Genomic DNA, 18,926 nt, shown 5'->3' with positions numbered 1-18,926 from the left:
GCATTGGCACGAGTCATGTCATCGCACGGTCCCGTGCCAAGCAATCTATTTTCCCAGATATCGCAATCTGCACGCTGACCCCTCTCCATCATAAGGCGCAAAAATCCATCTTCTGAGCCAGGCGTCCATCCAAGCCTGGCCACAAGGGAGCCCATTCCGATTCGAAAAATGATGAGATGAGAAGACTGCGACACGCAACATGCAGTATCGTTATCACACAAGAAACTGAAATACTCTTCTTCACTCATCCAACTGAATATAAAAGGGAAAGTTATTATGGGGACAAAGAAGCATGTCCAACAAATTGAGGTTATTGAGACCCATAATAGCATAGGGTATTCCATATTCAACCACTTGATTTCTTGTCCCAAACAGGCAGATGACGTGTAATTATCACTTACGGCACGTACTGTTACACAGACTAAACCCGATGAGAAGTCTCTACAGGCCAAATATACAGGCAGCAGGAGCGGTCGTTATGAGATTATATACAGTCATATACATACACACGAGCCAACATCCATTACAGCACTAGTATTAGCACAACCACAACTACTGTACAATTCTAATCTTATGTGGACGGCATCAATAGAGATCTCAGCAATGGGCTGATATCACTGATGCAAGAAATACTTGATGCGTGTTATCTTCATTCAGCAGGGACGTCAGAACTCTGACCTGAAAATTACAGGGCAACTTCAATTTATAGAACAGATTTGAGGAAGTAGCCAAACTGAAGCTGAAACTGACTAAACAGAGGAAAAGTCCCACCCAGTTCAGTAACTTGGTCTATTGTTGTCTGGTTATGATAAATTTGAAACCAATAAGCAGCAATAATATTACTACGAATCCAAAGTTGACCAATAGCAATATGTATCAGAAATTTTAACATCACATTGTTCTTGAATAATTGACCTTGTGTGCTCGACAGTAGCAGTGATAGAAAATGAATTGCATCGGATTATCTTTATCTAGGAGCAAGGAATCCAGTGTTATGTGAAGCATGTACCTTTTTCTGGGTTAGGGGGACTTGGCAGGGGACCTTCATCCATGCTAGTGCTAGTACTATCTTCATTCCTGTCGAGAAATTCATCGACAGTAGCAAGTTATGGTCATAAGCCATTGTATTCTAAATCAAGGTTGTCATACTGGATCATGGTACAGCTACCAGTTGGGACTGGTACATATTGCAATTGTAAAACAAAAACTGGTACAGTTAGGATGCTGGAAATTCCATTGCACCATATTCTTATACCAGTCAATATGGCAAGTACAACACCGATATGCTCAACCCTGATTTTGCTTCACTCCAAAATTCCAGATTGTAGTACTTAGTAATTTACCGTTGATAAATGTGTTGATCGCCTTTATGATCAGTCATTGCTAAGACGGGCTCTTCAGAATCACCATCAGCTTCATGTTTCTTTATGCTCTAGATTGTAATATTCATAAAGTGTTAGCTCTGTTCTCCAGTTTAAACTGGACAAAGAAGCAAGAAATTACGTTCAAGAAAATCTAAGTACACACTTCGATTTCGATAGACTAAAACAAAACTTACCGAGTTGGTTTTGTCTCCCATCCATCCTGGAATAATTTCTGACAGAAGATTCATGTATTTATCCATAGCAATCTCAGGATGCATGTTGCCAAGCTTTTGCCAGGCGACCCTGAGAAAACAGCAAGTTTCTGCTATTAGTTAGGTAAATCCAACTAAGCATGGGCATGCACCCATTATGTTAGACCTAGCTATAACTACACAGAACCAATTAAACAGGGAATACAAAATGTATTGTGTATTACTAACAACTCTCAGAGCACCATTGTTAAATAATAGATACCAATAGACATAACCATTTCTTTAAGGTATTCTCAGACTTCAGACACCGAGGTCCAAATAGTAGAATGACTAACAAAACAAAATCATCCCGATACAAGAATTTATGTCGCTTGTTGGATACCTTGTGCGTCTTTTCCTCATGACTATTTCAAACTCGTATTTTCAAACAGTTTGATGTACATACCATGAATTGTTGAAAATAAAAATGTGTATTAGTAGCTGATTGACAAATCATTGCAAGTGCAACTCCAGCATTACTTGTAGATATATAGATTCAATTAATAGATAATAGATGATGCAACAGAGATGGGTATCCCCGCAAAAAAAAAAACAGAGATAGGTACAGGATACCTGTCATGTCACATCATGGAGATCAGTTAGGTATGTGTTAGTTTGTCAAAATTTATACCATACACTTTGACCAGCATTGCATATTTTATAATATCTACAAAAAAGAAATGTTCTCATTCCAAGCAAAGAATAAATCTGGTAGTTAGATGCGTACCCACTGGTTGGCAGTAATCCGTTTAATTGATCAGTCTAAACTCTAAAGGTTAAAATAAAAACATCAAACAAAAAAGAGATGCAATGTTTTATATGTGCAAAAGGTCAAACAATATTAGTACATCTTCTGTTTACACTGCAGCTGTGGAGCATGGTAAATTGCTGGAATCAGCTCTTTGGTGACAAAATCACAACTTGCAATAGCTTAACTTTGATGTCTAGAGGTAAATTAATGCTTAATAATTTCTGTGGTCCCTTCTCATGCTTTTAAAGCCTATGCTACTTTTTGCATTACAGAAATACGATTCTGTAGTAGAAGGTTGGTTGCGGATAAGGTGATGGCTATACGGATGCAACACCTCTCAACTAGAGTTTTCATTTATAACAACAGGCCAGAAGAGTATCACAGCTGGGTTCAGAATTTAGGAACTCAAGAAGTATTTGCAACTCCAGAACAGGGTATAGCAAGTGCAGCAACAACAGGTACCAAAGGTATCTTTCAATTGATGGACTACGTCACACACAAGTGTGAAGATTGATGGGGGTACAAACTGTGCACAATTTCCAAAAGGACCGTGCAAAGGCTTTAACAGTGTAGTTATAGATAAAAAAGGTGTAGTGATACAGTCTTTTAGAGTGCCAGGATAGAAAAATTCAGGCACAACTTTCAGCACTACCAGAGCAGCTTATATATGTTTGTAGCAAACAGTTGTGTAGGGCTCTCGAAAGGAAGGGGAAACATGAGTACGGAAGCAGGCACTTCTATGTGCTAATTCAGCAATTTAACAATTAGTAGCTGATAGAGGTGGCCATGGGTTGCGTGTTCTGTTAATCAATGATATTGCAACACTTCTTTTGGGAAATTTATAGGAACCATATCTCGTTCATAATGCCAAGCTGATTGTGTCATGAAGTTTCCCTGAGCATGCAGCATTCCAGCATGCCTTAACAACCATAGTGTACGAGTTCCCTATCAGCAATTCATCACATAACATTCTACAATTTTGATTGAACTGGAACCTACATGTCACTGACAGGTGGATCCCACATGTCAATTGCATGAGAGGTGAAGAGAGGCGGGCACAGATAGGTGAATGCAATGCAACCTGTCAGATTCCATCGTTTCAAATGGTAGCAAACTGATTTGGGATTTATTTTTAAATGCATTGTCCATCAATGTGTAGTTTACCAAAATGGATCAGATATTAAAAAAAACTGTTATGCTCATAATATAGCTTCAGATAGTTATATTTTAGAAGATTGTTGGAACTAAATTTGGTTTTCGCATTTTCTGGTTTATTGAATTTGTACAACAAGGAACAGAGAATATGAGTATCAGTGAATATGATTGTTCACTTCATTCATGTTGGGCATATGCAGACAGGAAGAGTTACACATCTTCTGTATTAATGACTAGATTGCGATCTGTCAGGCAACACTGGATTCAGACCTCTAAATGGTTTTCTTTACTTTATCTTCATTTGTTATCTATTCCAAAATTAAAATAAAAAATCATGTAAATCACACAGCATCATGCAAATAAAAAAGTTCACTATAGCAAAGAATTCCTTCCCTAAATGGTTGGTTTAAGCGCACCACATTTAAACTAGCTTAGCAGAGTAGCCCCCAACTAGACAAAACAAAGCAACTATCAGAAATTTTGGTCATCATTGTAGCATAGCTACCTAAATTTAGTCTCTTGCCAACTTAGAACAGCGAAGCACAACTCAGTTGTTTGTGATATTTTCTTCCTACAGACTAAATTACTTTATCTTCCTTGAGGAAAATATAAGGCGTATGGCATTTGGAGAGTTGGGTACTCAAACTTGTTCTGCTACAGTCAAGTAATATAAACAATTGCATTGTACCAATGATAAATGGAGCAATATAGTATCAAAGAGAGAAAAACAAGTACCATTTTGCACGAGATGAAGGCCTCAATGTAAGTGGTTGTGTAGAATCATAACAGGGACCATCAATGGCAACCTTGAGGAGTCCCTGCAGCCGCAGCTGCACATCACTGTCCAGCTTGGACAGAGCAGCTGTCCCAGCGTCACTAGCGGAAAAAGCCGCTGCTGCACCAAACCTCTTCTCCACTTCACTTCTCTCAATCCCTTCCCACTCTTCAAACTCCATGCATGCTCTAGTCTCATCTTCCGGCATCCCTAGCAATGTCACTTCCTTCTCAGGTAACTGGACAGCCACTTTGTCATTAGAGCTGCCATCGTGGCTGACTTCCGGATCATCATCCTTCATCACTACCAAATCCTCCATAGGAACCAACTCGGTTTGTCGACCAACCATGCTGGCATCACATTTTGCTTTGTCGTCACTCTGAGCTTCTTCGTGTACATCAACAACTTCTTCCACGGGATTGTCTTGAAGTTCATCCTTCTCTGCCAATGCCACATCGACAGGCACTCTTGGAGCTACCTCCGAGGTCAATTCTTGCTGGTTCACTTCAATAACTTGTTGCTCTTGCTTCTCAAATACTGCTTCAAGAACCTCATCAGGCACAGCATCAGAAGCCAATTCATGCGGAATCTCTGCTAAGGTTTGTGAACACTCCTGCGCCAGTGCTGCATCAATGACTTCCTTAGGAGCAGCCAGATGGCGCTGTTCCACTTCAACAGCTTCAATGGCTTGAACTTCCTGTTTTTGCGATCCAGCATCAAGGACTTCACATGGAGCAACCTCAGCACACAAATCATGCTGCTGCTCCCCCTCTTTCTCCAACTCCACGTCAATAACCTCCCTGGGACTGGGAGAAGATTCAGCTCCCAAATCACGCAGCTTCACTTCGACGGACGTCTCCATCGCGGCAGCCGCAGAGGTCAAATCGCACGGCTTCTTGCCAACCTCTCCCTCCTCCTTCCGCCCCTCCAGCACGGCACCAAGGAACAGCTCCGGAGCAAGCCTCGCCGGAATCCCCACTTCCTCGGGCAAGCACCGGGTCTTCTCCTCCGCGACAGTGGCGGGGGCCTTCTCCACCTCGACCCACTCCTCCGCGAGAGTCGGCGCCGCCACATCCGCCCACGCCCGCTTCACCTTGACCTCATCTACCTCGATGATCCTCTCTTGCTCCTCCTCCTCGTTTCCCTCCGCGATCACATCAGCGGGGCCCACGGCGCGATCCCGCGGGTCGCTCCGGGGATCATTCGCGGAGAAGAGCTTGGCCAGCAGGAAGGCGACGAGGAGGGAGGCGGCCGCCGTGAGGAGCAGCTCGAAGAACAATTCCATGGCTCTCGGGGGGAAGCAAAGGAAGGGAGGAAGGAATAAGCGAAGCAGCGGGTGCGGCTTTCTTGTTCGGTTGGGTCGGCGAGGGGAGGGGGGAAGAGAAGGGGGGGAAAGAGAAAGCGGCAGGAGAAGAGACGAGGGTTAAGGCCGGGTGGGTGACTGGGTGTGCGCGAGAGTAAAGGAAGTGGGGGCGCCAAAGGGCGGGCATATTCGGGCGGATACGACCGCCACGAGGGATCTATGATGGATGGGGGTTGGGTCGAGCCGAAAAGGTCGTCTCGACCGCGAGCTGCTTGGGGCGACGACGTCTATGATGCAGAGAGGCCTCTCAGGGGATTTTCGTTTGGCTCCGCACGTCGTCAAGAATAGGCGCGAGACGGGGGAGGGGAGTCACCCCACTGCCGCACTGCCCAGCAATGAGAGAGCGGCGACGGCGACGGGGACGGACGGACAGAGATCGACTGCGAGTGCCGGGCTGCCCAAGCTTGGAAATTTGGAGCTTTCGGCCTTTTTTGCTTTGCGTGTGTCGCGCGCTTTTGGTGGAAATTGCTCTGGATATCATTAGCCTTGACTCAGCTGTGCAGAATTCACGGGCTGATGAGTACAGTTGTTGAACGTTGGTTTGAGGCTTCTGTGGTGTATTGGTGTTCACTTTTGGTCGGTGCTCCGTACCAAACAGCAGCGTTAGATTTGAAGCTTAGCACGGATGTTCGTCTGGAGCCTACGTGCTTAGTCTCGGTTTGTGGCTACGAGGCTTGTGTTGTTGCGTTCAGATTTTTTCCGTGAATTGTTACGCTGGGGTGCTGCAAAGCTATGGGGCCGACGTTCGACTTAGCACCAGTGATGGGGCCGCAAACGGGCGGCGCTTCCATCTTTCGGATGTTGTCACGGTTTCGACATGTTTTCTCTGCGCTTCCTAGCTCCGAACATGCAGTTAACGAAAACAAACAGTCCCGAACCGAGAAATAACCGCCACTTTAAAGATTTGGAAGGAAAAAACGGATCCAAATAGATATCGAACAGGGGGACTGAACCGGTAATATCCCATCTCGCGGGCGAAAAATCCCAATATACTCGGATCCGAGATCGGGTGGGCGGGGAAGCGAAAAGCACCACTCAACGTTGGCGGGAGGGAAATTTCCACTACATGCCCGAGCTGCCATTCGCCGTCGCCGCCGTAGATCTACTCGCCCGAGCTCCAACCGGCCCGGGCTCGCCGCAAAAAAGTCCGGCATGGAGTAACCGAAATCCTTCTACACCGGTTTGACAGCAACTCCCGGTAGCGGCGTCCCTCCCGCGGCTTTCGACAGAGCCTTCCCCGCCGCCGTCGGCAACCCGGTGTTGGCGGCGTCCAAACGGAAGCGGTAGGCCAACCAAGCATTTCGTGCCCCTGCACCGGCAGCCGCCTCAGCAGCCAGAGATGGAGCTCACCGGCGAATGGTGATGGCCAAGGCGACGAAATCCATCTTTGATTCATTCTATGTTTGTATTCTGTTGTGCAAACTTTGATTCATCACGCGCACGAATTTTGCAAATTGTCAGTTTTTATCTGTCAAACTTTGATTCATCACACGCACGTATGGATTTGTATGGGTTTGCGTTGACTCGGCCAGAACAGAATCCGCATACTGGTTTTTCGGGCTAGTTTGCGGGTTCTGTTCTAGTCGGGTAAAAATGAAACCGAATGACACGACTTCGGTCGACCGAATGGGTGTTTTCTCGGTTCAAAATGATCGATAACTGCTAGAGATGCTCTAAGCCCCCCTTCGCGCTGGGAATGGATTGCAGGGCGTCTTGGAATGGTTTTTGCTGTACTTGTGGGACTCGCTTGGTGGTTACTTCGTCTCATGTCTTTGTCGGGGATCATTTTGTGCTCTAAGGTTCTATCTGCCAACAGGAGCACTGCTTCTCAATCCAGAGCGGGCCGACGGTCATGTTTGTGAGACTCCGGGACCGAATTTATGCAATTTAGCCTCAAATGCTAACTCGCGCATAAATTAAGCCCCAGTGCCTCCCCACGATAAACACTTCACAACATACACGCAATGTGTTCATCGCAGGTTGGAACAAAAATGATATCATGACATACGACACAAGATTAAGTTAACCTCATACAAGGAGCAAAATACCAAGTTATTACAACTCACGGACACATGTCCACAATCATCATTACACCAGCAGAAGCAAAATAGGCTCGAGTACGGTCAAGTTTACATTTATTGCCTAAGAGGCTGAAACTGAAAAGAGAGCCCGCCACAAGTTCACAGAACCCTGTTCTGGAATCTGCTGGCTAAACGTCGAAGCTGTCGTTGTCGAACTCCACGAAGTAACCACTCACCTGCTCCTCTGGGAACTCTGGAGAAAACAACGTTGCAAAGCAACTGAGTACAAAGTACCCGCAAGACTTATAGGGAGAACTAATCTAATTATGCAACAATTTTTAAAGGATGGATAAACATGGTAGGGTTATGCAGCAGCAACAATATCTGGAGAGACACGCTAATGACACCGTCTAAATAGAGGATAAGAAGCGTCTACTGAGTGAGGTGATCTTCTAATATCTAACACCAACCAAACACAACTTCTTATCACCCCCTCAACCCCTTGTGAGGAAATGATCCAAAGGCACTCACACTTAAGCAGTTTTAAGCATATCCAAGATTAAGGCTAATTACTACTCAAGTTTTGAGATTAGTTTGGATTAAGTTCTCTATGATCAAGTAATGACCAACCAAGTCGTCCATAACCGCGGACACGGCTTTCCGAAAGATTTTGTCCCTGCAGGGTGCACCAATTTACCCGTACACGTTCGTCCAACCTTTGTTGCCACTCGAGTAGGAACACACGAAGGCGTGTGTCGGTAGGATTGGGTAACACGGCGTTTCCAAGCCCACAACTAATCCAGGGTACCATCCAACTGAGTCTATCCGAAACGAGAGCCCGACCGAAGCGTCGTACGGACTCAAGAGTTGCGAGGACAGCTGGTTGCGGTTCAGAGCCCGCAGGATGACCACTCCAGACTAGTGCCGCAAGTCCTATATGAATGTAAGGTCACCAACAAGTCTCCAACACAACACCAGTGTATATGCGATATGCTAAATGGAACGCCCGAACTATGTGGTCCTTGGAAGAGCCATGAAACGAGTACTAGGCCGAGGGGGAAGCCATATCTTCTCCCACGAGCGGTTAGCGCGAAGTTTCTTGGATCGGTGAAAACGAGAACTCGGTCCTTAGGTCGGCACAAATGGAACAAATCACCAGTGCGTGAGCACGGCCTCCCATCATTGCCTTGTTGCAGGTAATAACATGTCACAGTTTAATAATTGCAATTTGAATACAAGAAGTAGCATGTGGATGTAGCAATTGTATAACCCCAAATAAGGACACTAGACCAACAATCTAAGCAAGACTTCTAATGACCAAGTAGGACAATAAACAAACATGTGACATGGTAATAGGACAAGTAACAAGACAAAAGCAATTGAGTAGAGCTGACTAAAAGCCATGCAATCCTAGAGGCATCGTGACAAGACTGAGAAGGTATCTTAGTACAAGAATGAGAGAGAGGCATTGGGTATAAACAACATGGTTAAGGAATGGCTGCTTGCTTGGATCCTCGGTCGCTAGGCACCGAGAGAGAGGGTCCGAGTAGGTGTGGGAACCCGGTTCGTCGACGGAGTGTCGCGTAGACGCTAACGATAAGACCCAAACACACAACGTACGTATGAATAAGCATGCATAGAGTGCAATGCACAAGCAAGAATGCATGCATGGATGCAAATGTAAACATGACAACATTAATTAAGTTACAAACAGGTCCAACAAGGGCTTAAAGGTAAAGTGTTGTTCTCGGGCTGTTTCAATGTTGAGTGGCGCGACAAGGTCTGGCAGATTATGACGGTGCAACCTTGTCTACCTCCAGTTACTTTTGCTACTCCGAGCCTGAATTCATCTCCTTTGTGTATATCGTTGTTACCATCTTCTTCCTATGAACTTTTGTAGCCTTTGTTGATCTTTGTGCTTCTCTTGCATATTTGTCGTTGGTTGTTTTGTGCGGTTGCCTGTGGTTATTTCTTGGGGCGCCTCAGTCGTGCTCGTTTTCGCTGCATAGTGACCCTTGGAGAGCTGATAGTTGTTGTTGACAGTAGACTACGTAAGCGTGCTTGCGGTGTTTGTTCGGTGTAGTTCCGTTGTCATTATTTTGAGCTTTGATCTGCTTTGTGGAAAACATTCCCTCAGTTTTGATTTATTAATTACCCACAAAAAATGTTATTCCCTCCGTTTCATAATTCTTGTCTCAAATTTGTCCAAAAATGGATGTATCTATTCCTAAAAAGAGTCTAGATACATGTAATATTTCGACAAGAATTATGGAACGGTGGAAGTATGATTTAGTAATTGTCAAGCATGTTGTCCATATTTTTTGTTAATAATTGATGAGATAAGCAAATACGGATAGACATAGGGTTATCATAATTAACCCATTACAAAACGGTAGCTGCTGCCACCAAAGATATTTGAAAAAAAATATGCTTGAATTTTTCCTTAATCATCAAAGGTGACAACAAAGCTCCTTTTTACTCCGATATCCACATCATCAATGATCTTATATGTACTCCATTCCTTTTGTAGCACAAGACATACTCCTATGAAATTAAATTTCATCGGGCAAGGTTTTTGCCAAGAATTACCTCAACATTAATATAGTTTCATTGCTATGAAATTTAAATTATCTATAACTTGTATGGAAACGAATGCAGTGCTACTTATTTCATGTCACATAAAACGCATATAACAAGGTTTTTTTTATCCAAGTTTTTAATAAAATTTAGCATGGTTTATATTTGAAACTGGCCAGAGTGCTTTCTGCGTCGATTACAAGGATAGCTTTATGTGGTGACTTAGTATATTCGAGCAAAATTAGCATCTTTGGGTAGACTCCATAATTTTACGTGATCAAAACCATCTTCATAATTTTTTTCGATAAAGAGAGATTTTATTGAACTTCAAAGTCGCATCAATAAGATACATCAAGAAAGTTCACACCCGGCCTCTGCATAACAAGATGCACACAGCCTAAAACCATCTTCATTCGTAGAGATCCAAATATGCCCAACAATTTGAGGACAGTGACACATATTTCTTTCCATGTCGCGTGAAAGCAATCGGTGATATATGATGATAAGATAAGATGAATGCCAAGATTCGATGAAGTCGATTTTTGCACAAAAAAAAAAGATTTGATGAAGGGCACCATATCCTGTGCATCCATTGCCCTGATGTACCCCACATCCTTTTCTTTCCTGCCTTCAGATTGAAATCCTGCGCCTTAAATGCCTCCGTGACAATTTTCTGAAAACACACCCGCCTCGCCCAAGATAGGCTTGCCAATTATCTAGAAAACCCCCCAACGATAGTTATCTCGCCCAAGCCTCCCGCCTGCTAACTCCCAAATCCCCCAATATCCGCCGAGCAGGCTGTTACTCCTAGCAGATTCCGTTGATTACTGTAGGTTGTGACGGAGACTCCGGTGGACGGACACCACATCCCAGCAGCAGCAGTAGCGGATTCCTTTGCTACTTTCTTCTTCGTTTTCTGATCCTCCTAGTGAAGCCATGATCTGCTGCAGCAGTAGCCAGTAGGGCTTTGAGAAAACAGACAAGGGCGGTTGCGGCCAAGGCCATGAATCTTAGGATCATCGCGCCATGATCTTGGAGGGAGGAGGGCGAGCAGGTTGCCTCAGTCGTTGGCAAGAAATCTAGCTGTCCCTAACAGCAGTGGCGGATGGACATGCTAATATCGATCTCAGTGTATCACACGTGAGGATTTTGAACTTTTGGTCACCATAGAGGGAGGCTGTGAGTTGGGGAAGATGCAATTTGACGAGGGGGTTTTCAAAAATTTGGAGGCTAAGTTGGGTCAAGGTGGGCGTTTTTTTGTAACTTTGCCGCACAAGCACTCTCAGCCACATGTTTTGCATCGGATGGTTGGTAACAAATGGATACACGGATGCACGGCCCTGGTTGGATTCACAGGATATGATCCCTTGATGAAGTCGTACCATATGAGTGTAGGACTATTTTTTAGATTTTTTTTAGCAACCTTTTCTTTTTTAGAGGAAGCGTGTAGGAATATTTTTTTTCGAGTGGGTGCGTGTAGGATTTTTTATTTATTTAAGAATAGCCTGTAACTTTATCCTAAATAAGAGAACCGTTGCAGATATAATGTTTTTTTAGAGGAACGTGTATGACTTTTTTTAACTAGAAACTGGGATGCGGTCTACCCAATCTGGGCCCAACTCCGTCTAAAAAGGTATCGGCCCAACAAAATTAGGACTGGACCCATAACACTTATTATGGGCCTCCAGACGAGGCCCAACTGATGACCACAGAATTATCCGGTTTCTCTTCGGGCCCGGCTCGGTTTCCTCTTCGGAAGTCGGAACGCAATCGGCGTCCACAAAGGTAAACTGCAAAAAAAAAGGTGAACTGCAAATAAAGAACTCACCCGTCCTCTCCTCCGTGGATCAGCGTGTTCCCCAAACCAAACCCTCGTCCGCAGCAGGCAGCGACACAGAGCCGGCGCAACCATGGTGCTCGAGGTCTGTACAGCTCGCCGACCTCTCAGATCGCTTTTGCCGAGTTCCGATTCCAATTGATTTCTCGCCGTTGACGGGTTCCCCCTTTTGCAGTCAACGATGATCTGCATAGACAACTCGGAGTGGATGCGGAACGGCGACTACGCGCCGTCCCGGTTCCAGGCGCAGGCCGACGCCGTGAACCTCATCTGCGGTGCCAAGACCCAGGTACTGACTACCCCCCTCCCCTGATCCGATAGATCGGATTCGCCTCGCTGTGTTTGGGTTAGGGTTTTGGGCTCCGGATCTGATTGTTTTTCGGTGGCCGCTTGCAGTCGAACCCGGAGAACACAGTGGGCGTCATGACGATGGCCGGCAAGGGTGTGCGCGTGCTCGTCACGCCCACCAGCGACCTCGGCAAGATCCTCGCCTGTATGCACGGTATGCACTCGTCAATCCCCGAAGCAATCCCTCCCTTGCTAGAGTGTCTTGTGTCGTCCCAGTGCAGATCGTGTACCTAATTGTTTATGGTTTCACTGTAACTGTGCAATCACTTTGGGCATGTATAGGATATTATGCAGTAGCTTTTCAGATGAGGCTTGGTGATAGTATGTCTGTACTAGGAGGCTAGGCCCTTGGGTTTGGAAAATTATTGTAATTTTAGTCATCTGGCAAATTATTAATGACATGTTGAACAAATTAAACGCAGGGCTGGAAGTTGGAGCTGAGGCAAACTTGGCTGCAGCCATCCAGGTTGCTCAGCTAGCACTAAAGCATCGCCAGAATAAGAGGCAACAACAGAGGATTATAGTCTTTATTGGAAGGTGCGTTGAGCGATATTACCTGTATGTGCGTTTTTCAGTTCTGTCTGAATTATGGCTAATGACATTGTCATTATCTCTCAGCCCTGTGAAATACGACAAGAAAGTTTTGGAGACAATAGGGAAAAAGTTGAAGAAGAACAATGTTGCGCTTGACGTTGTTGATTTTGGTGAAACTGATGATGAAAAGCCAGAGAAACTGGAAGCACTGATCTCTGCTGTGAACAGCAGTGATAGCAGCCATATTGTCCATGTCCCTCCCGGTGAAAATGCCCTTTCTGATGTTCTTATAAGGTATCTGAATTTGTTCATTTCATTTGTGTTCTTTGTGTATGTGATAATTTACTTCTGTTGACCACCTTATTATCATTATCTTTTGTCACAGCACTCCTATCTTTACCGGTGAAGAAGGTGGGAGTGGTTTTGCTGCTTCTGCAGCAGCTGCAGCAGCTACAGGAGCTACTGGATATGATTTTGGTGTGGACCCAAATGTAGATCCAGAGTTGGCACTTGCCCTACGGTTGTCTATGGAAGAGGAGCGAGCAAGGCAAGAGGCTATTGCGAAAAAGGCTGCAGAAGAATCTTCTGGTGAAACCAAAGACCATGCCTCGAGCTCAAACAGTGATTCTGTTATGGCTGAAGCAGAACCTGCCTCAAATGCTTCAGCTGATGATAAGAGAGATCTACCAAAGGTATTTCCGTCATCCAACATCTACTTGTGCGGTGAAGTTTCTAATCTTGAGTAGCATATTATAATAACATAAATCATTGGTAGCTTTATCATGACATAAAACTCCTAGCGATGTAGATGAAATACATTATGATCAGTGCTTATATACGTAATTCATGATTATTGAACCATGATGACTTGGTGGTTGATTGTGAACACATACCATGGTAATGCAGGTCCAAATTTTTAGTATGTTGTCCTGTAACAATATGCTTTTGCATGAACAGGAATGATGTACTGATGATACAGCTGTGGCCAGCTAAAGACCCAGTTAATTCTGCAATAATATGTCCAAGTTTTTTTTGGTGGCAACTCATAAACATTTTTATTGTGGGTTGTTTATGATCAAATGAAAGCCCCACTGAATATACAGTATTCAGACTTATGTTTTAGGACTTGTTTAATTTCTGCTGTGGTGACCTTTGCTTAAATTACGCGTGTGAACTACCTCTTGGTAGTATAGAGAACAATTGTTTCTTACTGTCCAACAATATTGTTAGCTAAAGTTTATTTCACTAGGATCGGTTTCAGCTATATCTTATTCGCTGTATGTTCCGTCTGAGTAGTGATACCAGTCGACTAATATAGTTGTGATCGCAGGAAGATGAAGATGCTCAGCTACTACAGCAGGCACTGGCGATGTCAATGGATGAGGGTGCTTCAGGAGCTGCAGCTGTGGCAGATGCTGCTATGGCAGAAGCTGGTGCAGATGATGATGAATTGGCATTAGGTAAGGCTTTTTTTCTCTTAAGTTAATTTGGTGTTTCTAAAAGATGTTTGTTTCAAATTTCGGAGGTGACAAATTACCAATTTAGCTTGTCCCATGTTTATCCTCAGGATATATTTCACTAGAGATATGTAGCTTGTCCATGTTTATCCATCCTTCTTACGTAGGGCATGTTTGTTTCTTAGACTAGTTCACTAGAGATATCTAGCTTGTCCCATGTTTATGACAATGTAGGATGCTTTGTATATCAATTATTGCTTCTTTTTTCTGTTAATAGTTGATATGATGCAGACTTGCATGTTCTGATGGGTATTCTTCTGTGTGTTTGATGCAGCCCTTCAAATGTCTGTCGAGGATACCCAGATGTCTGGTCAGTCTGATATGACCAAGGTGTTTGAAGACAGATCATTTGTGACATCCATTCTTAATTCAGTAAGTCTTCTATTATAACTGATCACATCTACATATGAATTATGCTTTTTCAGTTGCATATAATTGGTTCCCTTTTTTTCTTTTTTCACAGCTTCCTGGTGTTGACCCCAATGATCCATCTGTGAAAGATCTGCTGGCATCCTTGAATGGCCAAGGGGAGGTATGTTATCTGCTCTTCTGTTGAGTTTTTTGTTAGAATGTATCCTAGTCTAGTTATTATTCCATCACAGTGCTTTCTCCATTTTAACATCCCTGCAACCACATGTCCTGGTATCTCAGTTTGTACCGCATTGTTGGTTTCATGTCATCTTCCATTTCTGGATCTGTTATGTTGACTGACAAAGTAATGAATTTCTTAGTTTTGGCCCTTTCCTGTGGATAAGATAATTATTTACTGTTTTTCTGCCTCATTTTAACCAAATATGTAAGTAATCATTATATATGTAATCATGTTTTCTTTAGATAGGGGATCTGAATCTGTACGGAGTTAATGTAATTTTAGAAATTAGTTTTACTTTCCCACGTGGTTTTTCTGTTTTGGGTACTGTCATTACTAAACCTCACTATACTTTTTGTATGTCAGCAAGAGGAGAAGAAAGACAACTCCGACAAGCCGAACACCCCAGAAGACGGGAAAAACTAAAGCATCTTTGCAGCTTCCCTGTAAGAATTCAGTGTTGTGTTTCTTCCGTCTATAATGTTGAAATGCATATTTTGCATAGCCCGTTCAGCTCCTTAAGTGGCCTTTCTCATACTGGACACAAGTGATCAATTGAGTTGGATTAACGGCTCGATATATATTTTGCTGTGAGCAGCAGCACCGTAGTTAGATTTGATGCATCATGCATGAGGAGATGAACTTTCATTATACTGTTCCATGTTTTCCTCGGAAATCTACAATGTTTGCAGTTATTCATGTTATTCTGTCTACTTAATTCAATTAACATCTCTGATCTAATCTTTCAGGCTTTCTGAGCATTGAAGGTTACCTGCCTTAGCTGCTTCTACGATTGGTCGTGGGTTTACTTATCCTCCTGTAACTTGACCATAACTTAAATGCCGAGAGAATTTGTATTATGCCTTTTCCCACAAACGCCCCTCCATGTATGTTCGCAGATTCGTTGTTACTCTCTGTTTATGTTCAAAGTGAAACTGATAATTTGCCAGCATTATGACCGTCGATAAGAATTGTGTGTGTCTGCTGCGGCGTTCATTTGCTTGCTCGAAGACCCGTTTTTTGTGTTCATAGATGGCAGGAGCTATTGCTGTGGTAGTTTCTAGACTGTTTTTATGTGGCGTTTTGTGCTTGTGTTTTTAGGTGACGTATCTGGTGAAAATCATTGTTAGGTGCAAACTTGCAAACTTTCTGTCTGATGCGTTAGATCCACAACGTGCAGCTCCGATGAGAGGTGAGAATCAAACTACTCACTTCAGCGCAATTTCTCACAAACCCCCCTGGCTCGTAACAATACACAAAGAAACTATTTTTCATGAAGGAGTTATCTCCTTCCTCTGATTCTCGTTCCCCATGCGAGCGGTCGCGCGTCGGCGACCTGCCAGGCCGACGGCGACTGGGGCGCCACACAGGAGAGTCAGAAGACACGGTGATGCCTGACCACGACCAAGCCGCATGCGTTGGCGACGGCGGAGCTTGCTTGACGCGCTCGAGGCGGAGGCGTTGGCCCCACTCAGCGTCCACCCGTTGGCGACCTCCGGTCACAGCTGCAGCGGCGGTGACCCTGTGACTTTGGTTGACGCAACGGAGACCGAAACGACAAGTTCGCCGCGCGGCAGGCTCGGCAGCACGGCGGCTGGAAAAGCACGGCCAAGGGCGGACTCGCGCGAAAGCACGACCGGCGGGCAAGATCCAGGTCGATCTAGCGGCGGGCTCGTGCGGAAGCACAGCCAGCGGGCGCGGAGTCACGTCCGGCGGCAGGCTCAGTGGCCGGGTCGCGCAGAAAACGGCCGGCGGGCGCGGAGTCACGTTCGGCGGCGGTCTCGCGTAGAAGAACGGCCGGTGGGCGTTGAGTCACGTCCGGCCGCGGGATCGGCAGAAAGACCAGCAGCAAGGAGGCTGGAAGAGGAACTGTTGCTTCCTTGTTTTACTCGTGAGTTGTTTTTGTGTGTATCGATACAGAGCAAATGATTCAAGCAGGGGGTTTTGTGTGAAATTGCGTTGAAGTGAGGAATTTGATTCACACCTCTCATTTGAGCCGGATGTTGTAGATCTAACGGGCCAGATAGAAAGTATGCACCTAACGATGGTTTTCACCGGATGTGTTGCTGTGTTTTAATTCATTTTGTGCAGTGTTTTTAGGCTTGTTAAACTTAAAAGGATTGTCATATGGTTTCACCACACAGGGATTGTGTGGGATCCTTCGTGTTTTGTGAGTTATGCATGAATTAGGATTTGATTCGCTAAACTTCCAAGGAGTAGTCAACAGGTGTTTGCTCATGACCCCTTACGCGGAGGTTGAGTAGAGGTGCCAAAAACTAGACCGTTGGGATTCTCGGTTTAGGTTTTTACTGGTTGGGCCGTTGCTTCACCGGTTCACTCTCCGGTTCTTTAATGTACTCTCTCCGTCTCCGGTTTCACGTCACTTATTTGGATGGAGAGAGAGTATAAAATATTATAGTTTTGTTCACAGATATAATTAGCAAACCCCTAGCCCCATACCCCATCTATTCGACCATCTATCTCGGTTTCTGTGACTTGTGAATTGTGACAGCCCGAATTTTTGATGCATAGCATAGCCACTACCACAGCGTCACTTCGTCTCTCCAAGCCTCTCTCAGCTTCTTCTGCCGATGCATACACCCATATATTCTCGTAAATCCTCTGCGTTCTTTGCTTCCCTCACAAGATTCAAGTAAATCTCGATGCGTACTCTAATCTCCTAGATTCCATTAATTCTCGCATAAATCCCAGCAACCCTCGTGTGATGCTGCACTCGGACAGAGAAGGAGCGGACCGACGCTCGTCAAGTAGAGCAGACGAAGCAGGGTGAAGGCGTATGCAGAGGAGACAGTCGGGCGGCGGTGGTGGCGGGTGGCTGCAGAATCAAGCGGCGGCCGACTCGTGCATCCGAGCTTCATTCAAGCGGCGGCCGGCAGGTCCAAAACTGACATGGCGGCACCGTGTCAGCCTTTGCTTAGTGGCGGCAGGACAAGGGAGACGGGGGATATTTGGAACGGAAATTGAACCGGTGACTCAACCCAATCCGCCCGGCTAGTTTGTCGATTTCAGCCGGTTTATCCCGGTTCAGTGGGGGGGGGGGGGGTAGACTAGCGAGGTCTTCGATTCCGAGGTTTTTCGGTTCAACCGGCATCTGGTCCAGTTTTTTAAAGTATGCCTCTAAGGGTGAATGCTAGTATACTGGTACTCTGGTAGCATCCTCTGAGCTTATCGAAAGGAAGACCGAGCACCGTCGACGAGATGCAATCACACAAGTACACAACTGAACCGCGTGCCAAGATCAGTGCCATAGAACCCATGAAACATAGCAAATTCGAACTTTGTTGGGCCATTTTAACATTTACGTGAACCCTAAATGTTCTAGTGTATCATTTTACCGAACCCTAAATGTGAGGTAGCAAGTCTTGAACCGGAGGAAACCTTTGGAACATAGTGAATCTTTAACAAAAAGAACAAGAGAACCGAAGCCTCCGAACAACTATTAAACAAATGAGAAATAGAAGGGAGACAGAGAGGAGAACTCGTCAAAAGCTTTGTTGGAAGACCAAGAACATGTATATGTGTCTCATCTTTAAATTAGCGCAGAAGTACTGTCAAGAGTTCTTAGGGACACGTATCATCATAGGAGATGATCAGAAGAAGGGAAGTGCGGTGTCGGAGACTTGTCAGGCAAGAAACACGAGATTTCTCCAGGTCCGGCTACCCCTTCTCTTGGAGGTAGTTCTACGTACTGTAATTGATGTGTAATATCGGTTACAAGAGATTGTTTTTCTTATCGATGACACCTGTCCCAGCTTTATATTGTCGGACGACTAGGGTTTTGGGGGTCGTGTACAACTCATACATGGACTCTCTTTCTTAATCT

At 44.8% G+C, this 18,926-nt stretch overlaps 2 protein-coding genes across 3 annotated transcripts; one reads left to right on the top strand and one right to left on the bottom strand.

Moving 5' to 3' along the window:
* Positions 1–295: 295 nt before the first annotated feature.
* On the bottom strand, positions 296–5,717 carry LOC100821172 (acyl-CoA-binding domain-containing protein 5). 2 transcript variants are annotated; one of them, XM_003561778.4, is made up of 5 exons: positions 4,257–5,711; positions 1,559–1,667; positions 1,344–1,432; positions 1,010–1,077; positions 296–678 (listed from the first exon to the last, which is right to left on the bottom strand). In XM_003561778.4, exons 1-5 carry the CDS (start codon positions 5,579–5,581, stop codon positions 650–652), a joined length of 1,620 nt encoding a protein of 539 aa, XP_003561826.1. In that variant the 5' UTR covers positions 5,582–5,711; the 3' UTR covers positions 296–649. The 2 variants fall into 2 exon arrangements, with proteins under 2 accessions (XP_003561826.1, XP_010228883.1); XM_010230581.3 differs by lacking the exons at positions 296–678; positions 1,010–1,077 and having other exon boundaries at positions 1,341–1,479; positions 4,257–5,717.
* Positions 5,718–12,019: 6,302 nt separating this feature from the next.
* LOC100841877 (26S proteasome non-ATPase regulatory subunit 4 homolog) lies at positions 12,020–16,053 on the top strand. Its single transcript, XM_003558309.4, has 11 exons — positions 12,020–12,179; positions 12,270–12,383; positions 12,491–12,596; positions 12,865–12,979; positions 13,061–13,270; positions 13,362–13,668; positions 14,307–14,436; positions 14,768–14,865; positions 14,957–15,025; positions 15,449–15,528; positions 15,832–16,053. Exons 1-10 carry the CDS (start codon positions 12,168–12,170, stop codon positions 15,506–15,508), a joined length of 1,221 nt encoding a protein of 406 aa, XP_003558357.1. The 5' UTR covers positions 12,020–12,167; the 3' UTR covers positions 15,509–15,528; positions 15,832–16,053.
* The last annotated feature ends 2,873 nt before the right edge of the window (positions 16,054–18,926 follow it).

This window comes from Brachypodium distachyon, chromosome 1 (assembly GCF_000005505.3).
Source record: "Brachypodium distachyon strain Bd21 chromosome 1, Brachypodium_distachyon_v3.0, whole genome shotgun sequence".
Taxonomy (NCBI): domain Eukaryota; kingdom Viridiplantae; phylum Streptophyta; class Magnoliopsida; order Poales; family Poaceae; genus Brachypodium; species Brachypodium distachyon.
The sequence above is the reverse complement of the archived record's forward strand: the minus strand, read 5'-3'. Positions and strand labels throughout refer to the sequence as shown.